Source organism: Anas acuta, chromosome 22, assembly GCF_963932015.1.
Source record: "Anas acuta chromosome 22, bAnaAcu1.1, whole genome shotgun sequence".
Classification (NCBI taxonomy): domain Eukaryota; kingdom Metazoa; phylum Chordata; class Aves; order Anseriformes; family Anatidae; genus Anas; species Anas acuta.
The window spans coordinates 3359299-3382057 of NC_089000.1; the positions used below are offsets into that span (position 1 = coordinate 3359299).

The 22759-nt window shown below is 52.0% G+C and overlaps 1 protein-coding gene across 7 annotated transcripts in view; it reads right to left on the reverse strand.

The window, feature by feature from the left end:
- Positions 1 to 22759, reverse strand: part of DISP3 (dispatched RND transporter family member 3) — a 104596-nt gene that overhangs the window by 9913 nt on the left and 71924 nt on the right. For 5 of the 7 annotated variants that reach the window (XM_068658330.1, XM_068658331.1, XM_068658332.1 and 2 more), the window contains 14 exons: positions 11773 to 12709; positions 9877 to 10096; positions 8160 to 8296; positions 7587 to 7721; positions 7200 to 7360; positions 6678 to 6817; positions 5768 to 5913; positions 4097 to 4258; positions 3522 to 3683; positions 2956 to 3078; positions 2174 to 2310; positions 1356 to 1537; positions 779 to 909; positions 493 to 668 (listed from right to left, as the gene is read on the reverse strand). In XM_068658330.1, coding sequence (XP_068514431.1) covers positions 493 to 668; positions 779 to 909; positions 1356 to 1537; positions 2174 to 2310; positions 2956 to 3078; positions 3522 to 3683; positions 4097 to 4258; positions 5768 to 5913; positions 6678 to 6817; positions 7200 to 7360; positions 7587 to 7721; positions 8160 to 8296; positions 9877 to 10096; positions 11773 to 12709 — 2949 coding nt within the window. Of the gene's footprint in view, positions 1 to 492; positions 669 to 778; positions 910 to 1355; positions 1538 to 2173; positions 2311 to 2955; positions 3079 to 3521; positions 3684 to 4096; positions 4259 to 5767; positions 5914 to 6677; positions 6818 to 7199; positions 7361 to 7586; positions 7722 to 8159; positions 8297 to 9876; positions 10097 to 11772; positions 12710 to 19934; positions 20325 to 22759 lie in introns of those variants that run through there. The other 2 variants (XM_068658337.1, XM_068658334.1) reach the window with 2 other exon arrangements.

Consider the following 22759-nt stretch of genomic DNA (forward strand, 5'->3'; position numbering starts at 1 on the left):
GCAAAGGCAGGGAGTACATCAAGGTACCAGATTTGGGAGATAAATTGTTCCTGAAAAAGTCACATCTAGGAACCTTCCTCTTGAGTAATTGTTATGTATTTTTCCACGTTACTATCTCATAATAAAACAAACAATTATAGAAAAATATCTTGACTTTGTAGTGACATTTCCACACTGAGCTCAAGATGGGTTTGATTCTAAAATCCCCAGGAAAGCCAGGCTCAGACTAAAAATTAGAAGGTAAGGTACTGTGCTCAGAAAGAGATTTTCTGAAAAGTCTGAAGTGATTTCAGTAAAGGGCTTCTTCAACCCCATTATTCAGGAATTTGCTAAACAGAAATGTGCTTTTGGCTCATCACAAAGCTGCCACCTCTGCTACTCCATCTGTCCAGACTTCTGGACCATACTACCTGGGAGGCAGAGATTAACTAGATACCATCCAGGGAGACCTTCCTTCACCCATCAGCCCCAGGCATGCCAGGATTTGTGTACCATGTCTCCAATGACGTGGTTGTCTGAACGTCCTGTGCGATTAATCCCTCGGATACCAAAGACCACAAACACCATGGCTCCTGTGTCCACCAGTGGCCGCACTGCTGGCTTCCCGCAGCCCGTGTTCATGCAAGGATTAAATCCAGAGGTTGCTGACAGCTTTGCTTTGGGTGCTGCTATCAAATACAGAAGAAAGAATGGTTACATAAAAGAAGGCAACAACCCAGCTGACTCTCTAGCCCAGTCAGCAGCAAGACGTGGCTGAACAGGTACCCATCAGCCTTACCTTTCTCACTGGGAACATAAAGGATGCCTTTGGTGGGTCCGTCTGGGCTAGAGCTGAGAAGACAGCCAGGAGGTGCCACACACACTCGGCCGTGGTAGGGGGGCTTGTGCGACTGGGCAAAATACAGTTTCCTGTGCAACAAAGAGAGTTCATTACGGGAAGGCCGGGGTAATACAGATGTGTCCAAAGCACTACATGGGAAGAGACATTCTCAGGGACAAAGGGAAGGAAAAGGTGAGCAGCTCCAGGCTTGGATCCCTAGCCATTGTGCATTGTGTGCCGCCTGTTCAGCCCAAAACTTTAGGTGGGTAAGGGCAAGACAAAGACCAGCAAATTCTTTTTGCCCCCCAAAGAAGCCCGCAGTGACAGTTCTGCACCTGGCAAGCCCCTGGCATATTGATGATGTTACGGGCCTGCAAAATAACGCTGCAAAGATGGGACACACGTGCAAAGAGACATAGGGCCAAGGATGCCACCAGCTGAGGTCCGGGCTGGCACTGGACACTGGACATCCCATATCAGCCATTCAGCTGTACTGGTTTTGCTGCCTGGCCATGGGTGGGTTTGGGAGGGTTACCGCGTTCGCTGCTGCTCCTTGGCGGCCACATAGAAACTGAAGTCGAACTTCCAGCCTCTCTTGGTATCACAGGACAAGGTGGTCATCATCCACTTCCTGGGGCTCGTCTGTTTAAGCAGCCCTACTGTGGACACACAAGCTGTCAGCTTCCTGGTGAAGTTACCGAAAGGCACTCTATACACCTAAGCAATGGATTAATGAAAACAGACACTTAACTCCACAAGGTTGCAGCCTGTCACATGTTAGCATCACACACTCCCCTCCTCCCAGGGCACTGGCACAACCACACGGAATGAGTGCTGCAGGCACAAACCCAGCCAGTCCCCAGCCTGCCTCCTTCCCAGGGTGCTGGGCAGTGTGTGATGGAGCCCCTCACCGCCCCCATTCTCTGTGGCCTATGCTGGGTGCTGCTGCTCTGTCCGGGGTGAGGGCGCTATGAAAAGCAGTTCTGCTGGGGGGGCCTATGCACAACGTGGCCTGTGAACTGTGTCGCCTGCTCACTAGCTATCTGGGCATGGACAGAAGGAGGCAGTGGGAATCCAGCTGTTTCAGTTGCAGTTCTAGAATAAGACCAGCTGATGATGCCAGGCCTCAGCTGAACCCCAGAGATGCCCACACTTTTCCTATTGCTGACAGTATTGTGGCAGTGCAAGGCATAACCTCTAACAACACCCTCTGCATTAGCTACCTTACTGCAATGCCCTGGATATTTCACCCTGAGCTACCCAGGGCCCTGTGGAGAGACAGGAGGCTCTTGTGCTCACCTGCTGAGTGCTGCACTCTTGATATAGGGGTCCAACATCCCTGGACTGACTCACCTGGAACGAAGGCACCTCCCCGTCTCCTGGTGACACCATCTGCCAGGGGGCAGGGACACTGGCGTTGAGAGAGAATCTGTAGATGGCTGGCCTTCCCTTGCTCCTGGACTTGGAGATATACACAGTCCCCTGCAGATCTGGAGCAAACAGAGAGAGGGCATGAGAGCTAGTGGTACTTCGCAACCAGCAAATCCTGCAGACATGGAAACTGGGGTTCCTCTAGTCTGTTGTTTCCTCTGGGGCAGCAGGCACAGCCTCTGCCTTCGAGCAGCACAACACACATTTCAAAGGATTTCATAAATATATCCTGAGCTGCAGTAATTCCTGATGGCTTATTGATTCATGTCAGCTCAGGACCTGGCCCAATAACTCTTTTATTCTCAAAATCCCCTGCAAAGCAGGCTAAATTTACTCTCCTCGTGGCCTGCCAACAAGGCTGTGATACAGGACAGAGATGCAAAAGCTCTGTGCTTCTAGCCTGCAAACTAGTGCTCCTGGTGCTCAAACTAGGCAGACCAGAGGGATTTGTTGCTAGACTGTATTGCCACCTGGACTACAGGACACTGTCCTAGAGAACAGTAGGCATTCTGGAAGGGGGATGGTAATGATGACCCTAGTCATCATGACCCTGATATATAACATCCAGCACCAAACCAGGGCTCAACAGGGCTGTGTCCAAAGAAAATTATTCCCCATCAGTTATTCTGAGGTCATATGATTTATGTTTTTTGTTTGTTTGATTATAAGATGGGGCCAAAAATCAGTCATCATGTCCCACTTACCTTGCTGCCCTGTATCACTTATGCTCCCTTTGCTTCCCCAAGGTGACCCTGAGCCTCTTTTCTTTTTTTCCAAGGAAGTTCGGATGTTGTTCTGCAAGCTGTGGGGCTTTTCCTGAAACAAACCTGTCCAACAAGGTTACTCAGGGAGGAAAGAGTGAGTGGTATGACAAAGAGACCTTCCAGCCCTGCACATGTCACTCACTTGAGTAGGTAACACATCAGGGACTCTGCTAACACCAAACCCTGAGCACTGAGCCACAGCCCCCAAGCTGGTCACTGGCACAGTCCCTTATGAGTAAAAATAGATCATGTTCCTAGATTATAAAGGAATTAGCTCCAGCAGAAACACTCAGGCAGTTCCTGGCTAAAGCAGCTGTTCAAAATACTCTACTCCTACAGACAACTCCACCATCCTACTCCCAGTATGTGCCTTCCTTCAGCAGGATCCATCCAATACCCAATGAGATATTTTTAGAATTGTAGTCCTCTATCTCCTTTTCTAGCTCCCCCAGCTCAGGGTCTGGGCCAGGCTGCATCCCCTGTGTCCTGGGGGCCAGCACTCTCACCTGAGCAGGTAATGCAGGAGATGCCTTCAGCACTCAGGTTGTATTTCAGGTCTAGCAGCACCTGGATGTTTGTGTCTGGCCGGAACAAGACTGGAGCACGGCTTGCTGGACGGAGGCGGCTGGCAAAGAATATGGATAGGAGCAAAACAACGAGAAAGAGCCCTGCAAGGAGAAGCCCTGGTAAGTGTATGGGACCCTGAGTGCATCTTGCTCTTAGGACACAGTCAGCAAGGGCATGGGGTAAGGATGCTGTTTTTAAGAGGAGAAGGGAACAGCCCCTACAGCACAGTGGCAGCTGGGCTTTCCTGTACTGAGCCCCATGCCTGGATAACCCCATCAGGGCCTGTCATTTCAGACCTGAGTGAAAGGAGAGGGATGGAAAAATCTTCAGGTTCCTCATGCAGTCCCCTTAGGGACCATCTGTTCCGGGGATGCTCATCAACCGTGTTAGAAGCCATCTATTACATCCCCTTTCTCAGTCTCCTGTCACTAATAATCAAGGCTTGGAGACGAATTGAGATGCTGTCAAACCCTCTAAAACCCATGCAGATGGAACATCCCCCCTCCTTGCTTACCCACAATCACCCATCTGCTCTTTACTGCAGACCACAGCACCCAGTGCTCCAGCAGCTCCTGCAGATGGGCTATCAAGTGACCTCGGCTGCTCTTCTCCACAGTGAGCTGCAGATTTTCTGGCATCACAGACACCAAGGGAACATCCCCCATTTCCAGAGAGACTAGAAAGAGAGAAATCAAAGGCAGTCTCAGTAGTCAGTATCACGAGTGCCTCTCCTAGCTTCCTGCTCTCCTTCACAAAATCTCCCTCTGCGAGGTGCTGCACAACTCAGTCAAGCTACGGCGATGTGATAAGATCCAGGCAGGGGCAGTGACTAGCCCAGGATGCAATAGGAAGCATCTTTGGCCACTGACTGACATGTAACAAGTTACACTACTAAATCCAGCTGAAAGCCTTTCCTTCAGGTTATTCTTCCTCTGCCAGATCCCACTAACATTGTGGATATGAGCATAAAGACACTGCGTGCTTCTTGGGTCAAGCAGAGTTTGTCCTTCTGTCCCACTGAGTACATCTGGAAGCTAACGACACACAGCTCACCTCCTCCTGACTACAGCCTGGCTCCTCCATGATCCCTCATCGCTCAGGGATGCCCAGGGAACCGCCCTCTTCTCTACAGGTGAGAAGTGTTCACTTGCTCTAGTGGAGTCAAAGAGTGCCTGGCATGCTGTACAGCTGACCCACAAACCATGCTTGATCACCAGCTGGAACAAGCTGCTTTGCTACTTCATGAGTTCCCTGATGCCCAAGGGTCCCCAGAGAAAAGCATCCTGCTGTTTACTCTGCTCAGAAGGGAAGGAGTGATTTCCATACATTACCATCTCATGTGTCCCCAGCATACTAAGAAGACAGCTCTTGCAGCGCAGAGCCAAAGAACAACTGTCTGTGTAGCAAATGCTGCTTGGAGCCCACCCTGTGGGGGGAAGGTCTGGGCACTGCCATGGGATCGATGGGCCCTCAGCCAGGGATATATTTGCCTCCAGTTCCACTCTGCTGCTAGGCCCAAAAGGTACTCTCTGCCCAGACTCACCCCAATTGTGGTTTTTAAAAGGAAGAGATCCTAGCAAGATTTAGAAGCAAGTTTTTAAACGAGAGCATGAGCCCTTAAGCACCCTTATCTCCAATCAGAGCTAAAAGGAGTATCTTTTGCTAACAAGTGGTAGGGCATTTTTGGGCTCTCTTTCTAGATTGCTTGCACAGTCTCAGGCAACTCATTGCCCCCTCCTTGCCACGAGGGAGGAATTGCTCTGAGGAGGTCATGCTGGAGAATGACAAAATGTTGTCTTGCCTGCTTCCCAAATGCAGTACTCCAAATGGCAGGGAAGAGGGAAGAACATCCTCTACTTGAAGGTAAGCTGTCCTGGTGCTACGGATTCAATGCTTCATGGCTACATCCACGTGGCAATTAGTGATTTCCAACACCAAGTACAATCCACTTTAGACCCAAGAAGGTTAGCAAAGCAGTTAGCAAGCACGTATCTGCAGCCACTGAAGATCTCAAAGCATCCTGCAGTCACTACTGAACTCAGACTTCTCCCCACAACTTTTGTGGCAGCATCATTTTGTGACACCCTCCTGCTTAAAAGTAGGTGAACTGAGCATGGACAGGAGAAGCTCCAGGATGGACAGGACAGCATAGTCCCCCTGAAGGCACAACACAGCAGGCACATACCAGGCTCCTCCTCCACGCTGAGCAGTGGGATGTCATCATCGAGATAGGGAAGCGTCTCTCGGCCTGCTCTGGAGGTGGCTTCAGAGGCAATGAAGAGATCTTCAGCCAGGTGCAAAGCACTCTTTTTGGTGCACTTCTGACTGCAGCTAGATTGGGGCAGAGAAGGAGACAAAGGAATGAGCTTTAAGTCATGTACCCTGAAGTTACCAATGGTCTCCTTCAATGGTCTCCTTCAGCAACAAGGAAAGCAGCAACAGTCTGCTCCAATTACTTGGAAAGACAACAGGCAGTGCCGTGAGCAATTTCCATTGCTAAGTGCTCAGAGGTCAGGGGCTGAGCTGCTACAGCAAAGCAGTAGCAGGTTGGGCTGAATAAACAGAGCAGGGCTGAGCCACACACACTGGGCACTGAGTGACGGCAGTTTCAGCAGTTCATATCCTTGCTAATGAATTAAATCAGGCCAGGTCATCTGCACTGCTAAAGAGCAGGGGAAGGGAAATGTGCTGACTTCCAAACACACAGCTACATGCACTGCTTGTGCTTGCAGGCAGGAGCAATGGTGATCTGTCTGCTGGGCTTGCATCTGCACAGCCTGAGGATTATGGCTGTGCGGTAAGTGCTCTGAGGACACAAATGGCCCCAACACTTCATGAGATTCAACAAAGAGGTATGACGGACACTGCTGAGTCTGTCTGCTGGGTGGCACCAGCAGAGGGAATGAGATTGGGGCCTGGCCCTTCTATTTTGCTTTGATCTGGAAGGGCAGCAGCTATATTTTCTACTCTTGGAGAACAAACAATGGCAAAACCACGCTATCTGAGGGGGAATGAGAATGACAGAGAGGATTGGGTAAGGATTTATCCTGGCCATGGGCTCCAGCCGCATCTTCCCACTCCCAAACAGAACTCACCTGGTTTGACAGGAGCTCTCTAGTGGGGACACATAAAGGGTCCATATTCCAAGAGCAGCTGGCATGATGAAGAGCACAGCTACCCAGCAGCAGGACACAATCAGTGACATGAAAAGTCCAAAATCATGCACAGCTGGTATCTGCATGAAGACAAAGAATGTGGGTTTGGGATCAGAGAAGTGCTGGGACAGGAAACCTAGAGAGACAGAAAGATATCTGGAGGAACCTCAGAACAGCTCATACTGCTCTTAGTCATGGTAGTCAGCAAACCAGGCAGGAGCTGAGTCAGAGCCTGACAGCCACTGGATTCCTTTTGATCAATGGCACAGGAGATATTGGCATGGATGCGGATACAGAGAGAGTGTGTACTGCCTTAGAACAGGCAAGAGAGGGCCGTCTAGGGAAAGTAAGTCTGGCATGCCCCTGTGCTCAGAGGGGCAAAAAGATGGTACTGGCAGCTTCATTCTCTTTTAGGGCCTTGGGAAGAAACAGAAAGCCCCAAATCCCCAAACTGCAGCATACCTGAGAGAAGATGTTGGCAGCATATGCTGCAGCTGTGGTCAGGGAGGTGAAGAAGGTGGCCTTCCCCGCTGTCTGGATGGTGTGGATCATGCGCAGCTGCACATCCTTCAGGTGGGTGGCTTGGCGGTAGGTGTTGATGAAAACAAAGACATCATCAACCCCTAGGGAAAAAGGGAAGGGGAGTTCGATACTTAACTCACAATAGGGACACGTGTACTGAAAATCTGATTTGCCCTGAGCTTCTGATCTGAAAATCCTCCCCTCACAGACAATGGAGGGAACGGGCTTGCAAATTTGATCTGCATTTATCACCATCACCTTCCTCTCTCCTGCAAGCAGCAGTTAAGGCAAGGCAACATAGATAAACTGGAGTAAGGATGTGCTTACCGATCCCAACGATAACGAAGGCAGCCACCCCATTAAGTATGCCCAGGTACTGGATCCCAAAAACCACGTGGTACAGGAACAGAGCCACCAGACAGCTTAGCCCGATGCTGGCAATGCCAAAGAATGACAGGAACACTGTAGGAGGAAAGAAACGTGGAGAAACCACTACTGCTGGCCACCCTCAGGGATTACAGACACCTCCCACCTGCCCTGCTGTGGTACTGGCTCCCAGGAGTGTGCTGGGGAGAAAGAATAGCTCAGGGCTGTAGGAGTACAGCTTGAAGACTCCCTCCTATGAGCCCTATCCACGAAACTACATCAGCCTTACAACAGAGTCAGCAAGAGAGGAACCCATATCTCACCCCTATTCTTTTGTGAGCTTTCCCCCTACCTTGCCCACAAAGCTCTGCTCTGCAGAATCAGACTTGCAAGACCTTCTGCCTGCTGCTGTGCCACACAAAGCCAGGTTGGGGCCAGGGCATCAGAGCCTCTCCTGGGGCTTGCCCACAGACACGGGAAGGCACGGCACATTTGGCTCCGTGTGAGAGCAGAGCAGCTCTGACTGCAGCCTACCTGAGCAGGAGGTGAGGATGTAGACCAGGACTGCTATGCAGCTGCTGCTGATGAAGGCCAGCAACATGTCATTGTTGAAAGTCCTCCTTACTTCGTAGTCAAACAAATCCGTCCCTCCATACAGCACCTGGACTTTGCTGGGTGGGAAGATACGACGGGAAAAGAGTAGGCAGCGTTGAGTGTAAAGGCAGCAGAGCCAGGGGATTTATCAAAGCACATCATCCCCCCCAGGGCCAAAGGAGGTCACTGCTCTAATAAACTTGGCAGTTCTCTGAGGAAGCAGCGAACTCAGAGCAGTGAAAGCAGGTTGAACTAGATTGCTGCTGGAGGTGAAGTTCACACAAGAAGGGAGAAAAATAAAAGAGCAGGTCCAATATTTTTAGAATTCCTCCAGTGCCTGGTGGGTCTGTGCCACTAATGGACTTCTTGCTGTCAGCAAACAGCTTCTGAAGCCTCAAAAGGCAATTCCATCTAGAATCCTAATCATTGCTTATTATATTAAGCACAAAGGTAATAACCAATGGATGCAGGCAGAGTTAGAGCTTATCAGGAGCCATATGATTTACCAGCCTCTGCTTCTGGAAGCAGACTCTGAGCGGAAGTAATCCAAGATAATTTAAGCAGTACAATAGCTGTGCACCATAGGAGACTACCAGGAATCCAAGCTTTAGAACTGAGCCTTGGCCCCAAATTCCCTTTTGACTTCTCCTAGCTGCAGCCCACTCTGCCAGCCCATTGCTGAGAACAAACACTCGGTGGATGCTTGTTTTCAGGGCTAACAAGGGCTGACTGCACTTCACTCTGCTTTTGAAGATCAGTGTCCCTTCATTCTGGGACCTATTGAGACTCAGAGCAGCAGAGAGCTGGGGACTGAGAAGCTGTACTGCCTTCCCCCAGCTCTCTGGGTACTGGGCTACCTTTTCCTTTTGATCTATTTTACCTTTTCACTTCCACAAGCATTGAGCAAAGCTCTGTTCAACAAGAGCCATACAGACCAGATGGTGAAACAAGTCTGCACTTCCTGAAACTGATTCTGCTCTTACATTCCTCTCCTCACCCCTCTGTGCAAAGAGTGGACACTTCTGGAAGGATTTCTGCTGGCATGGGCAAAAGCAGAATCAGACGCACAGGTTGACGCCCTGAGTAAGGGCCATTTCACTCCTTGCACCACATCAGCTGGGGCCAAACTCAGACCAGGAAGGCAGAGCAGCAGCTTGGCTGGAGCCAGTGGGATTGGACTTGTGAGATGGAAGCAAACAGACCCAATGCCAGACAGGGACTGAGCAGAAAGACAGGCACTGGATTCAGTCGTTGGCTTCCTATCAGTGTCTCAACTGATGTCTCTGGCATGCTGCTGCAGTAGGAAGTGACATTAAAGGGAGGCATATGAGTGGTTTTCTGCCATATGTCCCCCACTTTTATTCACAGCATTGTGCCAGAGCCCAACTTTGAAGATCCTTTCTCTCCTTCCTCCGGAGCATTCCACCCTGGCCACTGTTTGAAACCAACCAGCAGTCTGAGCTGGCATGGCAAGCTTTCTGAGCCTGGAGCCTTCCAGGTGAGGCTGGATGCTTCAGGGTTATCAGAATTGAGCAGACCTGTTCATTCCCATAAACCTTTTGTAAACCTTTTACACCCTGCAGGATCTATTCCAGACACTCCTTTAGTGCCATAGCAAGCACCATCTTCCCCAACCTCTGTCTTTTCCTGCCCTCACCTTGTGGACTGCTTGGCCAGCATGGCCACGTAGGTGACGACAAAGCTCTGGAACTTGCGGCGCTGCTCCTCCCAGCGATCCTCCACCGAGTAGTAGTTCGGCAGCGGCGCCCCAAAGAGGATTTCACTCCGCAGCAGGGAGCTCTTCATGTTCTCAGCAGACAAGCCCTCATCTACATACCAGTAGAACTCGGGGTGGGTCATGGCCAGCTCCAAGGATCCTGCAGGAGAAAAATGCCACTTCTGTTAGGCTTAGCTGACCTGGCAAGGCACAGGGACAGTCTGACAAAGGCGAGCCGGGAGTTATCTTGTCTTTCAGAGTGATGCTGACTGCTGCTGCCTTGCAGGGAGCAAGGAGGGCTGGGAAAAGCTGGCTTGCAAAGACTGACCTTCCTCTGCTGCTTTGTGCCTCTGCCTGCAATGCTGCCTGTGTGCAGATCCCCCTCAGGGACACATCTCTCCCTGACTGCGATCTCAGCCACAGCTTGCGTGCACACATCAGAGCTACAGCAGCAATGCATGCGACACCCCCATCAACACCCCCACTGCAGAATGTGCTTAGCTCTCTTATATTGGGCCAATATTTGAAACATCACAGTGGGAAGCACAAGAGCTAAACAAATGGCTCTGCTGTGACCTGCTAGCCCTGCCATCTGACAGTCAGGGACAAGGAGAAGAGCACACACTCCTCAAAGAGACGCTTGTAACAATACCCTCAGTACCATCCCATGCAATACAACTTGTGGTGACCAATTGTCTTGGCTTTGGCATGGCAATAAGAAGTTTCTGAGCTCTTTTCAAGGCAGAGAGAACTCTGTGTTCCTATGCATATTGATAAGCCAAATCACACAGAAGTGATTGCAAGTGCGTTGTTTACTGCCGCTCAGCAGACTCCCAGGAGAGTTGATTTCCCCAGTGCTGCAAGCAGGCACATGAGCTGACCTCTACTCCTGGCAGGCAAACAGCACGAATATGAAGAGTTACCAGGCCAGCAAGCAGCAAGTCACTGACTATGGTAAGATGATCACCTGCACAGGCAGGGGAAGACCAGGGAGCTAATGAGCAGACTCCATTTCTTTAAGCACACCATAAAGACCAGAGCCAGGCAGTTCTCAGTAAGACACACTCCCTATCTGCCCCCATAATCCAAGTTCCCTTGAGTTCATGCCAGAAGGACTCAGAAACCAGGCACTTTCTTGCTTTAGTAGCAGAGCTATAACACAGGAGCAGATGGAGTTAAGCCTTTGCCTGCTCCCAGCGTGGCTCCCGGACAGCTATCATGGAAAGCACGCGCTGGGGAGACAGATGGAGGCTTCATCCCACAGCCACATCTCACCCACAGACTTCTCATGATTCACCTCTTCACCATACAGAGCTTCTGCTCTGCTGGAGGGACATCGTGCAAGGTACGGATGGGAGGAGGAACAGGGCCTTCCTCCTCTTCTCCTTATAGAAGCCTTTCCAGCGGGTGACTCACAAGCTGCCTTTCAAGCTCCAGAGCAGCCCACAAACCTCTTTCATCTGCTCCAAAGTGCAGGAAAGCACATCCCTATTGTCTGTCCAAGGCTTGACACGCTTCTAATGAATCACAGTCATTCACAGGAGCCAAGGACCAGTGGAAGGTGTCTGTACAATGCAGAACTCCCTGCACTTGTCCCTGTTGCTCACCTGTCAGGGCCTGTGCGACTCATGGCTGGTGTTGCAGAAAGGGCTTTGCTGCAAGGGTGGAAAAGGGGCCCCAGCACAGAACAGACAATTCCTCAAGGCACAACAAGGCAGCATCTTCCTCTCCACACCAGGCAGCCGCCCCTCCTAGCTGCACACCTGTAAGTGACTGCCTGAACTTGTAGATGTGTGCCTCAAACGTGCCAACCCCTGCCCGCAGCACTCAGCTCACCTTGGATGTCTGCAAGGTCTTGTCCCATGCCATCGTAGTAAATCTTCCCTCCTCTCTCAGTGGGGAAGAAGTAGGTCATGAGGGAGCTGGGAGGGGAGCAGTAGGAGTAGGAGCCCAGGGGCAGGTCCTTCAAGACCTCGTGGGGCTTCCAGCAGAACTCCCGGAAGCGAGGGTGGTCCATGATCTTGCGCTCGACCTCGTGGATGGTGACCAGGCGCTCGGTGGTGAAGATGTTGTTCTCAGCATCCCCCCGAGCCAGAAAAATGAGCTCAATGCGCCAGTGCGCGTGTGTCTGTGTGTTGGCACTAACGTAAGTGTTTGAGTAGTCCCAGCGCGGGGCGCCCCTTTCTGCTCGGGCAGTTTGGTTTCCCAGGTTGAGGTGGGCACGGGGTTTTTGGGGGCTAGTCCTGCCCTGCGGGGTGCTGCGCTTGGCCCGCGCACTGCCCCCCAGGTGGGAAGCGTTGAGGTGGAGCTGTTGGAGCTGCTCAAAGATGAGCCTCTGCAGGGTCTCAGAGGTGAAGTCAGCAAGGTCCCGGCGGTTCCTCCCCCACGACCCAAACTGGGACTTGAGGGCCAAGGCAAGCGCGTCGAAGCGCTGGGAGGACTCGTGGTTACGGATCTCGAAGGCGTTGTAGGAGATGTCGATGTCCAGGGCTGGGTAGTGGAGGAACATGACAACAGCAAGCACAGCGGGGATGGCGCAGCCAAGGAAAAGGATGAAGCCGGCGCAGTACGGGTTGGTGAATATCCAGCCAACAATATTCCAGAAGCCAGTCGCCGGCAGCGTGACACGCAGTGGCCTGGCTCTGCACGGGCTTTTACCACACAGCAGAGCACCCTCCTGCCTCTTCCGTGAGCTGAAGGCAACCTCTTCATCTTCCTCGTCTAGCCAGGAGTCCTGTAACAAGGGGTCATCCTCCGTGTCCATGTCCAGTGCCTGCACAAAGGGGGAGAGAAAAGCAGTCAGCGGGTGTCACGAGGCACAGCTGGGATGCAGAGCGGTCACCCAAGGGTCTTGGTGGTGGAGCCAGGGTGGGAGGCACGCTCCAGACCTCTCAACAGCGATGCATGGTTCCTTTTGGACCCTGCAGATCTACATTTACTGAAAGGGCAGGCTCCTCATGGAGTATTCCACACCTTGCTGCCAGGAACCACAGAGGGGAGAAGTTCAAACCACAGTCACAGAGCCAAGTGCTCTGGGGACTCCTGGAGCACCAGGCCTGGAGACAGCAGGGGATTTGCAGTACACTGCGCAGCCCTGCCTCTGATCACAGCAGCAGGAACACTTAATTAGCTACCAGACGAAATTCCAAGAGACCCTATCTTCCTCTCATTAAAACTGACAATAGATTTTCTCTGGGGTATTTATAGCTGTGTTTATCTTCCCATGCATGCACACACACAGAGCCCCTGAGCACCCATGCCTGCAGACCCACACGTATGCACGCACTTGCACATGCCGATTCCCACAGAGAGCTGACTGTGACCCTGCCCTGGAGGGCCATCCACCACCAGAATGGGAAGGGGAAGGGCTGAACAACCCTGGGATCGGGCAGGGATCTTCCACAGAGGTCCTTAGCCTTTCCCAGAGACAAGTGCAGTCCTCTGGTGCTCGGTGTGACCCTTCTGAGTGCTTCGAGTGCTTCCCCAGCTGCGTGAGCATCTCAGCCCTGCTTTTGTTTACGACTATTGTTTATGGAGTGGGTTTTCCTGGCTTCCACAGAACAACCAGGATGCAAAAGCAGACACTGTTCCCAGGGAAAGGAGCAAACTCCTTCCCCGATCAGCGCACACTTGGGCAGGAAAGAAAGGGGGACTGCCTGGGAGTTGCTCTCCTTTGCTAAGGGCTCAGGCTTTTCCACGTGCCCCTCTTTGCTGTCGCATGGGAGCCCCCCAGGTGGGAAGCCCAGGTGGTGGTCCCTAAAGCAAAGCCTGGCAGCTCCACAGCCAGCACAGGTCACTGCCTTTATGGCTCCAGCAGCAAAGCCTGCAGCCCCCTCTCCCTAATGAACACGTTCAATTCATGGCTTGACCCTGATAGCTGCGAGCAATCTACACACAGGCCAGAAGCAATTTAAGAGCTTCACTCCTAACCAGTGTTTCTATTTTAACAGGACTTCTATCTGCAGGAAGATGAATTGCCAAGGCCCCTTAACTCTAGGTCCCCAGAAGACCTGGGGGCTGCTGGAATTTGGGCCAAGAGGCCAAGCAAGGGGACAGAAAAGCTCCCTGGCAGAAGAGGGATGTGACAAGGGTCACAGCAATCCCTCTGGCTCTGGTCAGCCCGGGTGAAACCTGTGGCTTTGTACACTGACCGCAGCAGCTCCCATGGGATTTACTCTGGCCTGGAGAGTATCCGTGCTGGCAGGCTGCGCAGAACGCTCCCAGCACTGTGGGAAAACCTTTGAGCTCTGGTCTCCGCGTTCCTGCCCACGCCAAGGAAAGCGCAGATGCTCATCAGTGGCTTTAATCTGCAGCTGGGATTGTCTCAGGACATCACGCCCTTCCTGGCAGCAGGACAGCAGGGACTCTCCCTGTCCCCTCGCTGTGGGCCAGGCTCCTGCTGCTGCCTCACTCACCTCGGCCAGGCTGCAGGGAGCTGTGCGGGTGGGCATGTGTAAGCCTTGGCCGAATCCTCCTCCTGCTCTGCAGCCTCGCAGTGTGAAAACAGATGGGCACCACTGATGGCAGATGGCCACAGTCCTTCTTCTGCCAGATCTCCACATCCTCAGGAGGTGAAGAATTAGGGTGAGGAGAGGGCAGCTCACAAAACTCTGCTGTGCTGTTTACCCCTTCACACAGAGGGCTGTCACACAGCAAGAACAAAGCAGAAGGGCATCTTTTTGGGTCTCTACAACGGTTAGAAGGAAGCTGGCTGGCTTTAGGCTCCATTAAGATTTCTTTAGTATTCAGGATGCACAATCTTGAACAGCCAGGAAGCATCCCAAGGTTTCCCTGAACAGCCATGCATCACTGCATGAGCCAAAAGCCTACGAACAATGCTGCTCAGGACGGCTCCTGGTGTGCAGGTGCATTGACTTCATGGGCACGTGCACCAGGGCGCACCGCTGTTGTTACAGAGAGCCTCTCTTGCATCATGACAGAGAGGAGGCTTTCCCAAGTCCCTGTGCCTGCATGTAAATCCCCTCCCAGCTGTTCCTGACTGCAGTCCTGCCTTCTCTTCCAAACTCCGAGCACTCCTGCTCTTCCTGCAGAGCTGCCACAACCCCCCCAAGCACTGACAAAGCAGAGGAGGGCAGCAATGTCACCCACCGTCTGAGGCCCCAGCCTGGTGCCAGCCCCAGCTCGGGGGCCATCCCGCACCGCTGGGCTTTGCAGCCAGGCAGGCCCTCAGCACACACAAAAAGACAGCCAAGCTCCAGCTCCTGACTCCAGCAGCACAGATGGGTCACCTCGCCTGTCCCACTGGGCTGGGTGCTGTGCTCCTGTGGTAATGCCCGCTCCACCCAGCTGCTCTTTCCCCATGGGCCTGGGCCCCCCTTCAAGAGAAGGGAGTCACTCTGATCAAGCAAATGTAGTCACTTTTTAGAAAGAAAGAGAGGTAAAGGGCCAGAATCATTTCCCATTTATTGAGCTACTGAGGAGAAGGAGGAAGAAGATTGTAATCCTGAAACAGAAGAGCCTGCACGTGACAAGAAAGGGAAGCAAGAGAGACTGAGATAGTAATAAGTTGGTAGAAAAAAACATCATGCCATCATCTTTTTTAACCAAAATCTAAATCCTCAATTCAAGGAAGAGGATCAGACCTCAGGCATCTCCCTCTGGCTCTTCCCTCCACTCTCACAGCAGTCACAAAATCTGCCTTGTAACAGCAGGGCCCCACAATACGTGAAGGCCAAGGCATGCCATCCTCTAGCTCACGACCGTGCACAAACTCTGATGTAAACCCCAGCACAGCAAACGCTGGAAAAGCCCCAGGATCACTTGGTCTCACATCAGGCCCAAGTCAGGGCTCTGGACGGATCCAGACGTGGTGCAGGCCGGAGGACGAGGGCAGGGAGGCAGGGAGGGAGGCCCCTGGGCCTCGCTGGGCTGTGAGGGTGGCAGCCTCCCCCTGTGTGTGGGGGAAGCAGGTGTGTGCCTCCTGCCCTACTTCCATGGCAGCTCTGAACTCCTTTCTGAAGGGTTTACCACATGATTTGGCTGCAAAGCCAGACGCAGCTCGCTTCGCATTGCCCCTGGGACTCGGCCGGCTTTACCGCCTTCGTCAGATCCTGCCTGGGTCAGGATGAAAGCTGATCCAACCCAAAACCACAGCAAGCTGAATTGGCGGGGGAGATAAACCCTGAAATTGGCCAGGATGGGAGTGAAATGCATTTTCTCTGCTTGAATTTTACTTGGAGGCTGGCCTGGTTTCCCTCCGCCACCTCCCATACTACCCAGGGGCTCCCAGCACCAAAGCATGGCCTGTTTACTTTTCCATGTCCAGGATTTGCAGAGTGGACCCAATCCTGCTGCTCTAACCAAAGCTGTGTCTCACTCCTGAGCAAGCTGAGCCTGCTCCAGGTCAGAAGATGAGAAGAGCACTCCTAGAAATCCTGGATCCATTTCTTTGCAGAAGAGGCACCCATTCAGCCTGTTGGGGTAGGCGTTCAGGTTTGCTGGGCTCCCATCCTAAGCAAAGAGGCTCACACCTGGTCAGCAACAGCCACGGCTCTGTAGGGTGGCAGATCCTTCTGTGAAGAGGGTTGCTGACTTGTATTTAAGGTGCTGCTACAAGCATAGCTCCTGTGAAGTCAGAGCAAGTTAAACGAAACTGGGCAGAGTAGTTAATACATAAGTACATTAACTGGAAACCTCCACCACCCGCTCCGTGGCAGGTTCTGCCTCACAATTACCCTCTGCTTCCCGAGCTGCACCACACAAAGTGAGAGCTGGCAGGACCCTACAGCGCTGCCTTATGGACAGCTCTGGTCCAGGCAAGAAGCAACAGCCCCAGCTGTGGTCACCATGGGGTGCCCCATGGCAGGGACCCTGTCCTGCTGCCTTCAGGATTTTCCACAAGGAGCATAAAATCAGTGAATAAGTGTGCAGTCCCAGTGAAAAACGGAGCCTGAACCAGCTTCTCAAGCACGGAGAGCTCAGGGGCTGCAGGGGAAGCCCGGCAGCAGCTGTTGAACAACTGCTGAGTTAACCCACAAAGGTCTCAAGGAGACCTTTCAGAGCTGAAGTGCAGCCATAGCCCCAGGCTCCCCGATCAGCCGGCTGCTCCCTCTCTGCCCCTCCAGCCTCTCGCAAGCTGCTGAGAATCTGCCTCCCTCCTCCATCACGATTCCTCCCTTCCCCTCGCCTCGCGGGCCTGCCCACACAGCCTGCAGCCGCTGCTGCCTCCTGCACGGCCGAGCTGTGTGGGCAGGCTGCGCACGTGGGACACATTCATGGAGTGAAACAGCGTAAGGCAACGGGCAGGTCTCCCCAGGACACCTGACTTGGGGTAGATGTGGGCCTTTTCCCTTCCCTGTGCTGCCAGAGTGTGGGTGAAGTTGACCAGCAGGGTCTGTAGAGCTGCCTACACGGAGCGTGCTGCAAAGGGGACACATCTCAAGGAACCACAGAGCCTGCATCCCTCTGGCTGTGCTGGGCCTGCACAGCTCGGGTTCAGCTCACCCACCTCGGAGCCTGGCATCTTTGTCCATGCTGCCTTGCTCCTTCATCCAGCCGAGAACCCCTTGGGGATGGGGAGGGGAAGAGAAGAGGGAGAGGCAGGCGAGCTGCTGGCTCAGCAGCACCGCTGAGCTCGGGGAGACCTTGTAGGAAACTAATGGAGATGAAGAGGGAGGGGTAGGAGGGGGATTCAGGAGAGATAGGGAAGGAGGAGTCTGTAGTACAGTACACAAAAATCCCTCCTCCTTTCCCATTTAGCCTTCTGGGCAGTTTTAACATCCTCCCAGGACACCTACAAAGCCTGGTCTGAAGATGTAAGTTCTGAAAAGCCACCACGGTGGAGAGACACGCAGCCATGAAGACACTCAAACCATCCATTGGCACAAACACGCAGCTTTATGGAGGGGCTAATAATGCCAGCACCCAGCTGACGACTTGTTTTGCCTCTTCAAGGCCACAGCAGCACTGCAGAGATGTGACTGGGGGTAGGAATAATTATAACTCCTTTGAGCCTGGCACACAGCAAAAGTGAAGGGTCAGAGCCAAACCTGGGAGACCTTATGATCAACAAGAGTTTTGCTCCTGACTGCAGAAAGTGGGATCCAGCTCTGACCCCACCAGCCCTGAGGATTTTTTTATTGTCACTCACTTGCACCCCGACCAGGCAAAACAGCCGTGCAGCTCCCACCAAACAGCTCTTTTTTTGCTGAATTCCAGGATAGGAAATAGTCATTGACAAGCTGGGGAGAGGCAGTGACAGATGAGGAAGCTAATTACACCCGACCTGACTAATTAATGCCAACTTTCAGATTAAAAAAAAAAATCCTCACTAGTGTTCCATTTCAATTACTCAGTTGTTCCTTCTTACAGGAAAAAAAAAGGAAGCCTTGTGCATCAGCAAGCTAGAGAGAAAAAAGGAAAGAAAGCACAAGGCTAGACAGGGAGGAAAGACAATTTCTGTAATATGGGAGATTCCTATCGACATAATAATTAAACTTCACATTTGTTTCTCCCATGGGCAAAGCTTTCAGAGCAGAGCTAGCAGTTTTGTGATCCTCTTTGTGTTCCTAAAAACTCTTGGAGTTTCTACCAAAGGCAGCTTTTGGCCCCTGTATGAGCTGTATAAAGCTCCTCTATGAGGGAGAGAAATGGGCTTTGTGCTTGCAAAATTATCCTAAGAGCATCCAGCTCCTGTAAAAAGCCCCATCTCTGTAATGATGGTAGTGGGGATGGACAAAGTGCTCCCAGGCCCTGTCACGCTGAAGAATGCTGCACACAGCCCTGGCCATGTAACGTGGCTGGAGGGCATCGTTAATGTTACCCACTCTACAGCAGTGCTCCACAGCAACACCGAGGCTCAGGACCCTGAGTTTTCCTCTCCTCTGCACTTGAATCACCAGGACTAGTCCAGAAGTACCGTTTTCAGAAAGAACAAAGAAGGGCTGTGTAGGTCCCTGCTTTCTCTTTATCAACACAGCTGTAAGTGAGCGCACAGTTACCATGTGTTGCCCTCTGCCAATGCAGACTGGTCTCGCTGCCTTGCAGGAGGGGGAAAAACGAAGCAGTAGGAGGTATTAGGTATGATGCTGGGTCCCTAATTGGAGGTCTGACTTTCAAAGGTGTTGCACTCCTGGAAAAGCTGAGCAGGCTGAGGACACCTCAGTCTTGGCACCTGACCCTGAATCTCCTGAAACCCTTCTGAAAACACTGATTTAATTCAGCCACTGCCCTTTGCCTGAGGACACGGCTCAGAACCCATTTCAGCGGGATGCAAGCCCAGAGATGCACATGCTGTGTAAAGGTACTGGTTTAAACTCTTGGCTGGGCTGACTCCTCTGTTATTAACCAAACAAATCTTTTCCAGCTGTACAGCACAATGCAGCAACTAGGCTTTAATCTAGTTTCTTTGTGGGCCCTTGGCATTCCCCTTCCCACTTGCTCCTTTGGAAAGACACACCAAGCCACTGCCAGGCCCCAGGCACTTCGCAGATCAGAGTGACATAAGACTCTCCAGCAGCACAGTGCTGTTGGAATCGCATTCCAACAATGTAAATGTGCTTGCTGGGGGAACAAAAAAAAGGTTCAACTTTATTGTTTTTAAAGATACATGTATATTAAAGCTCTATCCTCTGCAATTTCACATTCCCATAGGAGCCAGGACAATAGACAGGGCTGTACGGAGGCTGGAGGACTGGCTGAGCTCCCCAGCTTTATGCAAGTCACCAAGTACATTCACGCACACTCACTCCTGAGGTGTCCTCTTTCAGGCTGCCGATTGTCCTGCCCCTCTTTCCCCTTGCAGGCACTTTCAAGCTGGCTAAGAGGAGAGCAGCTGGAAGAGGAAGGAGCCGGTCAGATCTGTTGACCTGCTTGCAGAGGCACAAAGGCTGGCTGGAGCACTCTCAGCCCCTGACACTGAGGATCTCCTGCCTGCACCTGCCTTCTATTCCAGGTGCCTGACAAGCACTGATTAGGTCTACTCATAATTACATGCCAAAAACAGCGTGGAAAGATTAGCTGCAAAGTCAAGCACTCACCAGTCAGGAAATGCCAAATTCAGGGCTGACACAGCATCCTTAATTTGCCCTCCTTCTGTAAATGCTTTGCAGTGCAGTTTTTCTTCCAAGCCCAGTATCCAAAGACAAGGACTCTGACCTCTGCCAGTGCATGCGATGGATGATGCTTCCTCAACCCAGCAGCTATTCGCTACCTTGTTCTCTCCTCATTGTTCAGCGTGTGGTCTCATGCCTCATTTCCTGCACGTTGCTCAAGCCTGGCGCTCAGAGGCAGAATTATTAATTTCCTCATGAGCTTTTCAACGCCGCCTGTCACGACAGCGTCTGAGGGCTGAACACACAGGGCTGAGCTGAATCTTCTCCAAGCATCTCTGAGGAGGGGGTGGTGCAGTACCCATCTGACAGATGCAGGTGTTCAGGAGATCAAAAGGAAAAAAAAAACAGACACTTATTTTGGTGCCTCGTTTGAGACAAGCAAGATACCTAATTTCTTAGAGTGCACAAAACGGCACAGATGGGGGCTGTGTGCGACAAGCTGCAAACTCCACTTTGTTCTGCAAGCATCATTTGAGCTGTAGCATCAGGCAGATCCAGTGCTGTGCAGAAAAACCTCTGTGCTGGAAAAAGACAGCCAACCTCTGCAAAGAGAGCCAATTTCACGCAAACTCTGAACCACCAGCGTGCCTGCCAGTACCCGGGATAGCTCCGAAAGGCCTACGGGTGACAGAGATAGCAAGGACCATCAGCTCCCTCAGATCTCTCTACCTCCAACCCAGCCACGTGGGCAAGGAACAGGCTGGAGAAAGGGACTGCAAGATCAACATCTGGGGAAAAAGCAGAGAGGTTTAAAAGCTGTTTGCTATGTGAGAAGCCACTACCTGCACGCAGAACAGCCTAAGTGGAGAGAAGAGCTAGGTAACATGGGGCTGGAATCCACACCGGGGTGCACAGCAAAAGTGAAGGCTTTGTTGCTTTCAGCAATCAGTAACTCCGCTGTGCTTCATCGGGAGTAAGATGCTGCAAATGAGAACTAGCTCTGCCACCTGAGTATCCTACTTTAACACTGCATTTTTCCTGAATGGTTTAATGAGGAAACCTGGCAGTCCCACTGCCTTGGAGCTAGAGGACTCCTTACGGCACTGGTTTGGGAAATCAAGGCAGCCTCACCAGGGCTCCAGCAGGTACCATCTGGGAGGTCTGCCCTAGATGCTGCTTCCTAAATGACTCCAGGAAGAAGCAGTATGCAGAACAGTTTTCAAAGAACTCCAAAAAGACATAAAAAATACCCCCAAATACTTCAAAGTGCTGGCACAGTGGCCCTTTTTAAAGAAAAAGATCGCCAGGGTTTATCTGCATCAAACCACACGTATTGGGGTCCTGCCATCCCAGGGTTGCTGCAGAGGTAAAGCTAGACAAGAACGTGGCTATCATGCATGTCAATGCTGAAGAAAATTCATTTCCTGATAAAATAATTTGCTCCTGATTATTGTAACTAATGACTGAGGGTGTTGGAAGACAGCTTCTTGCTTACAGTCTCATGAAACATGCCTTGCAGCCCGGCGCCACATTTCCCACTTGAGTTACTTGCCGGTGCTAATGATAAGGCCCCGCTGGCACTCAGGCATGTGGCACTTACAGGTTTCTGCAAACCGGCACCAAGCAAGCCGAGGCTCTGATATGATTCAGAAAGGACTTCCCCCCCCACTACAGATCTTACTTAGATTTTGCCTGAGCCCCAGCCGCTTGCTGCTGCTAAGTGAAGGGCTGGCTTCTGGATGCGCTGCGTGCCTCCGGGCGTCCTGATGCAGGCTTCAGAAGCACCCTGGGTGCCAGCTGCCAGGGGCCCAGGCTAACAAGCTTGTTAAAGGTGGGGGGGTTTCCATGCTCCACTGTCTGCCACTGAGCACCTGTGTTCATAACAAAGCCTTCGCAGATCATTAAATACAGACGGCTGCCACAAACCAGGGCTTGTATCAGTATCCTAAAGAGCATCGCTCACTCCAGGAAGGAATCTCACACCACAGAGAGGATTCACGAGTTCCCAAGCCCCTGGAATAATCTGCCACCCCCAAAGCTTGTGTGCTGCTCTTTTATAGATAATCTCCAGCTTCCCACACCACTGTCCTGCAGTCAGCCCCTGCCGTTCAGTTATTATCCCACCCCTCGCTCAGGCTCCCCACTTCACATCCCTGTGGGCACTGACACCACTCTGTGCTCAGCTGCATGCTCCCAGCTCTGCCCCTGCTCCCCACAGCTGCTCCTTGCAGCAGGAAGCCTGAAGACAAGGGCTGGCTGTGCGCTCTGCTCCATCTGCAGCTCCGCAGCAATAGCACGCCTGTGCGCGCTGTGCTGCTGGGGCGAAGCAAAGCGCTCCTAAAGGCCCCTCGCCAGTGTCCCCACAAGCTGCTAGTTCATTCCTGAGAAGGAGGACGATTTCTTTCTCCCCATTCATGGTTGTGTGAACAGCACGATGAAAAGTAGCCTTGGGAACACCAAGCTACGCTGCCAGCCCTCCTTGCCAACCATGCAGTAATTTCATTTTCGCTTCTTGCCCCTCCAACATAAAAAATACAATTAAGGTTAAAAGAACGTCTTGTGAGGAGCACTCCCCTCTACCTGAAGTGCCTTCAGCCAGCTCTTCTCACCGTGCTCTGGCCTTTAGGGAAAAGGAGGTGCAGGCAAAAAGCCCCATCTGCACATGTCCCAGCCATATGGGTCAGGGTGCCTCATGCCAGATGCTTCCTTGCCTCACTCTGATGGATCTAAAGGTCTTGCCTTTTTGCTGCTATAATTTACTGACATCAGCAAATGCCAAATTCACAACAGGAAGGCTGTAAGGACTGCCA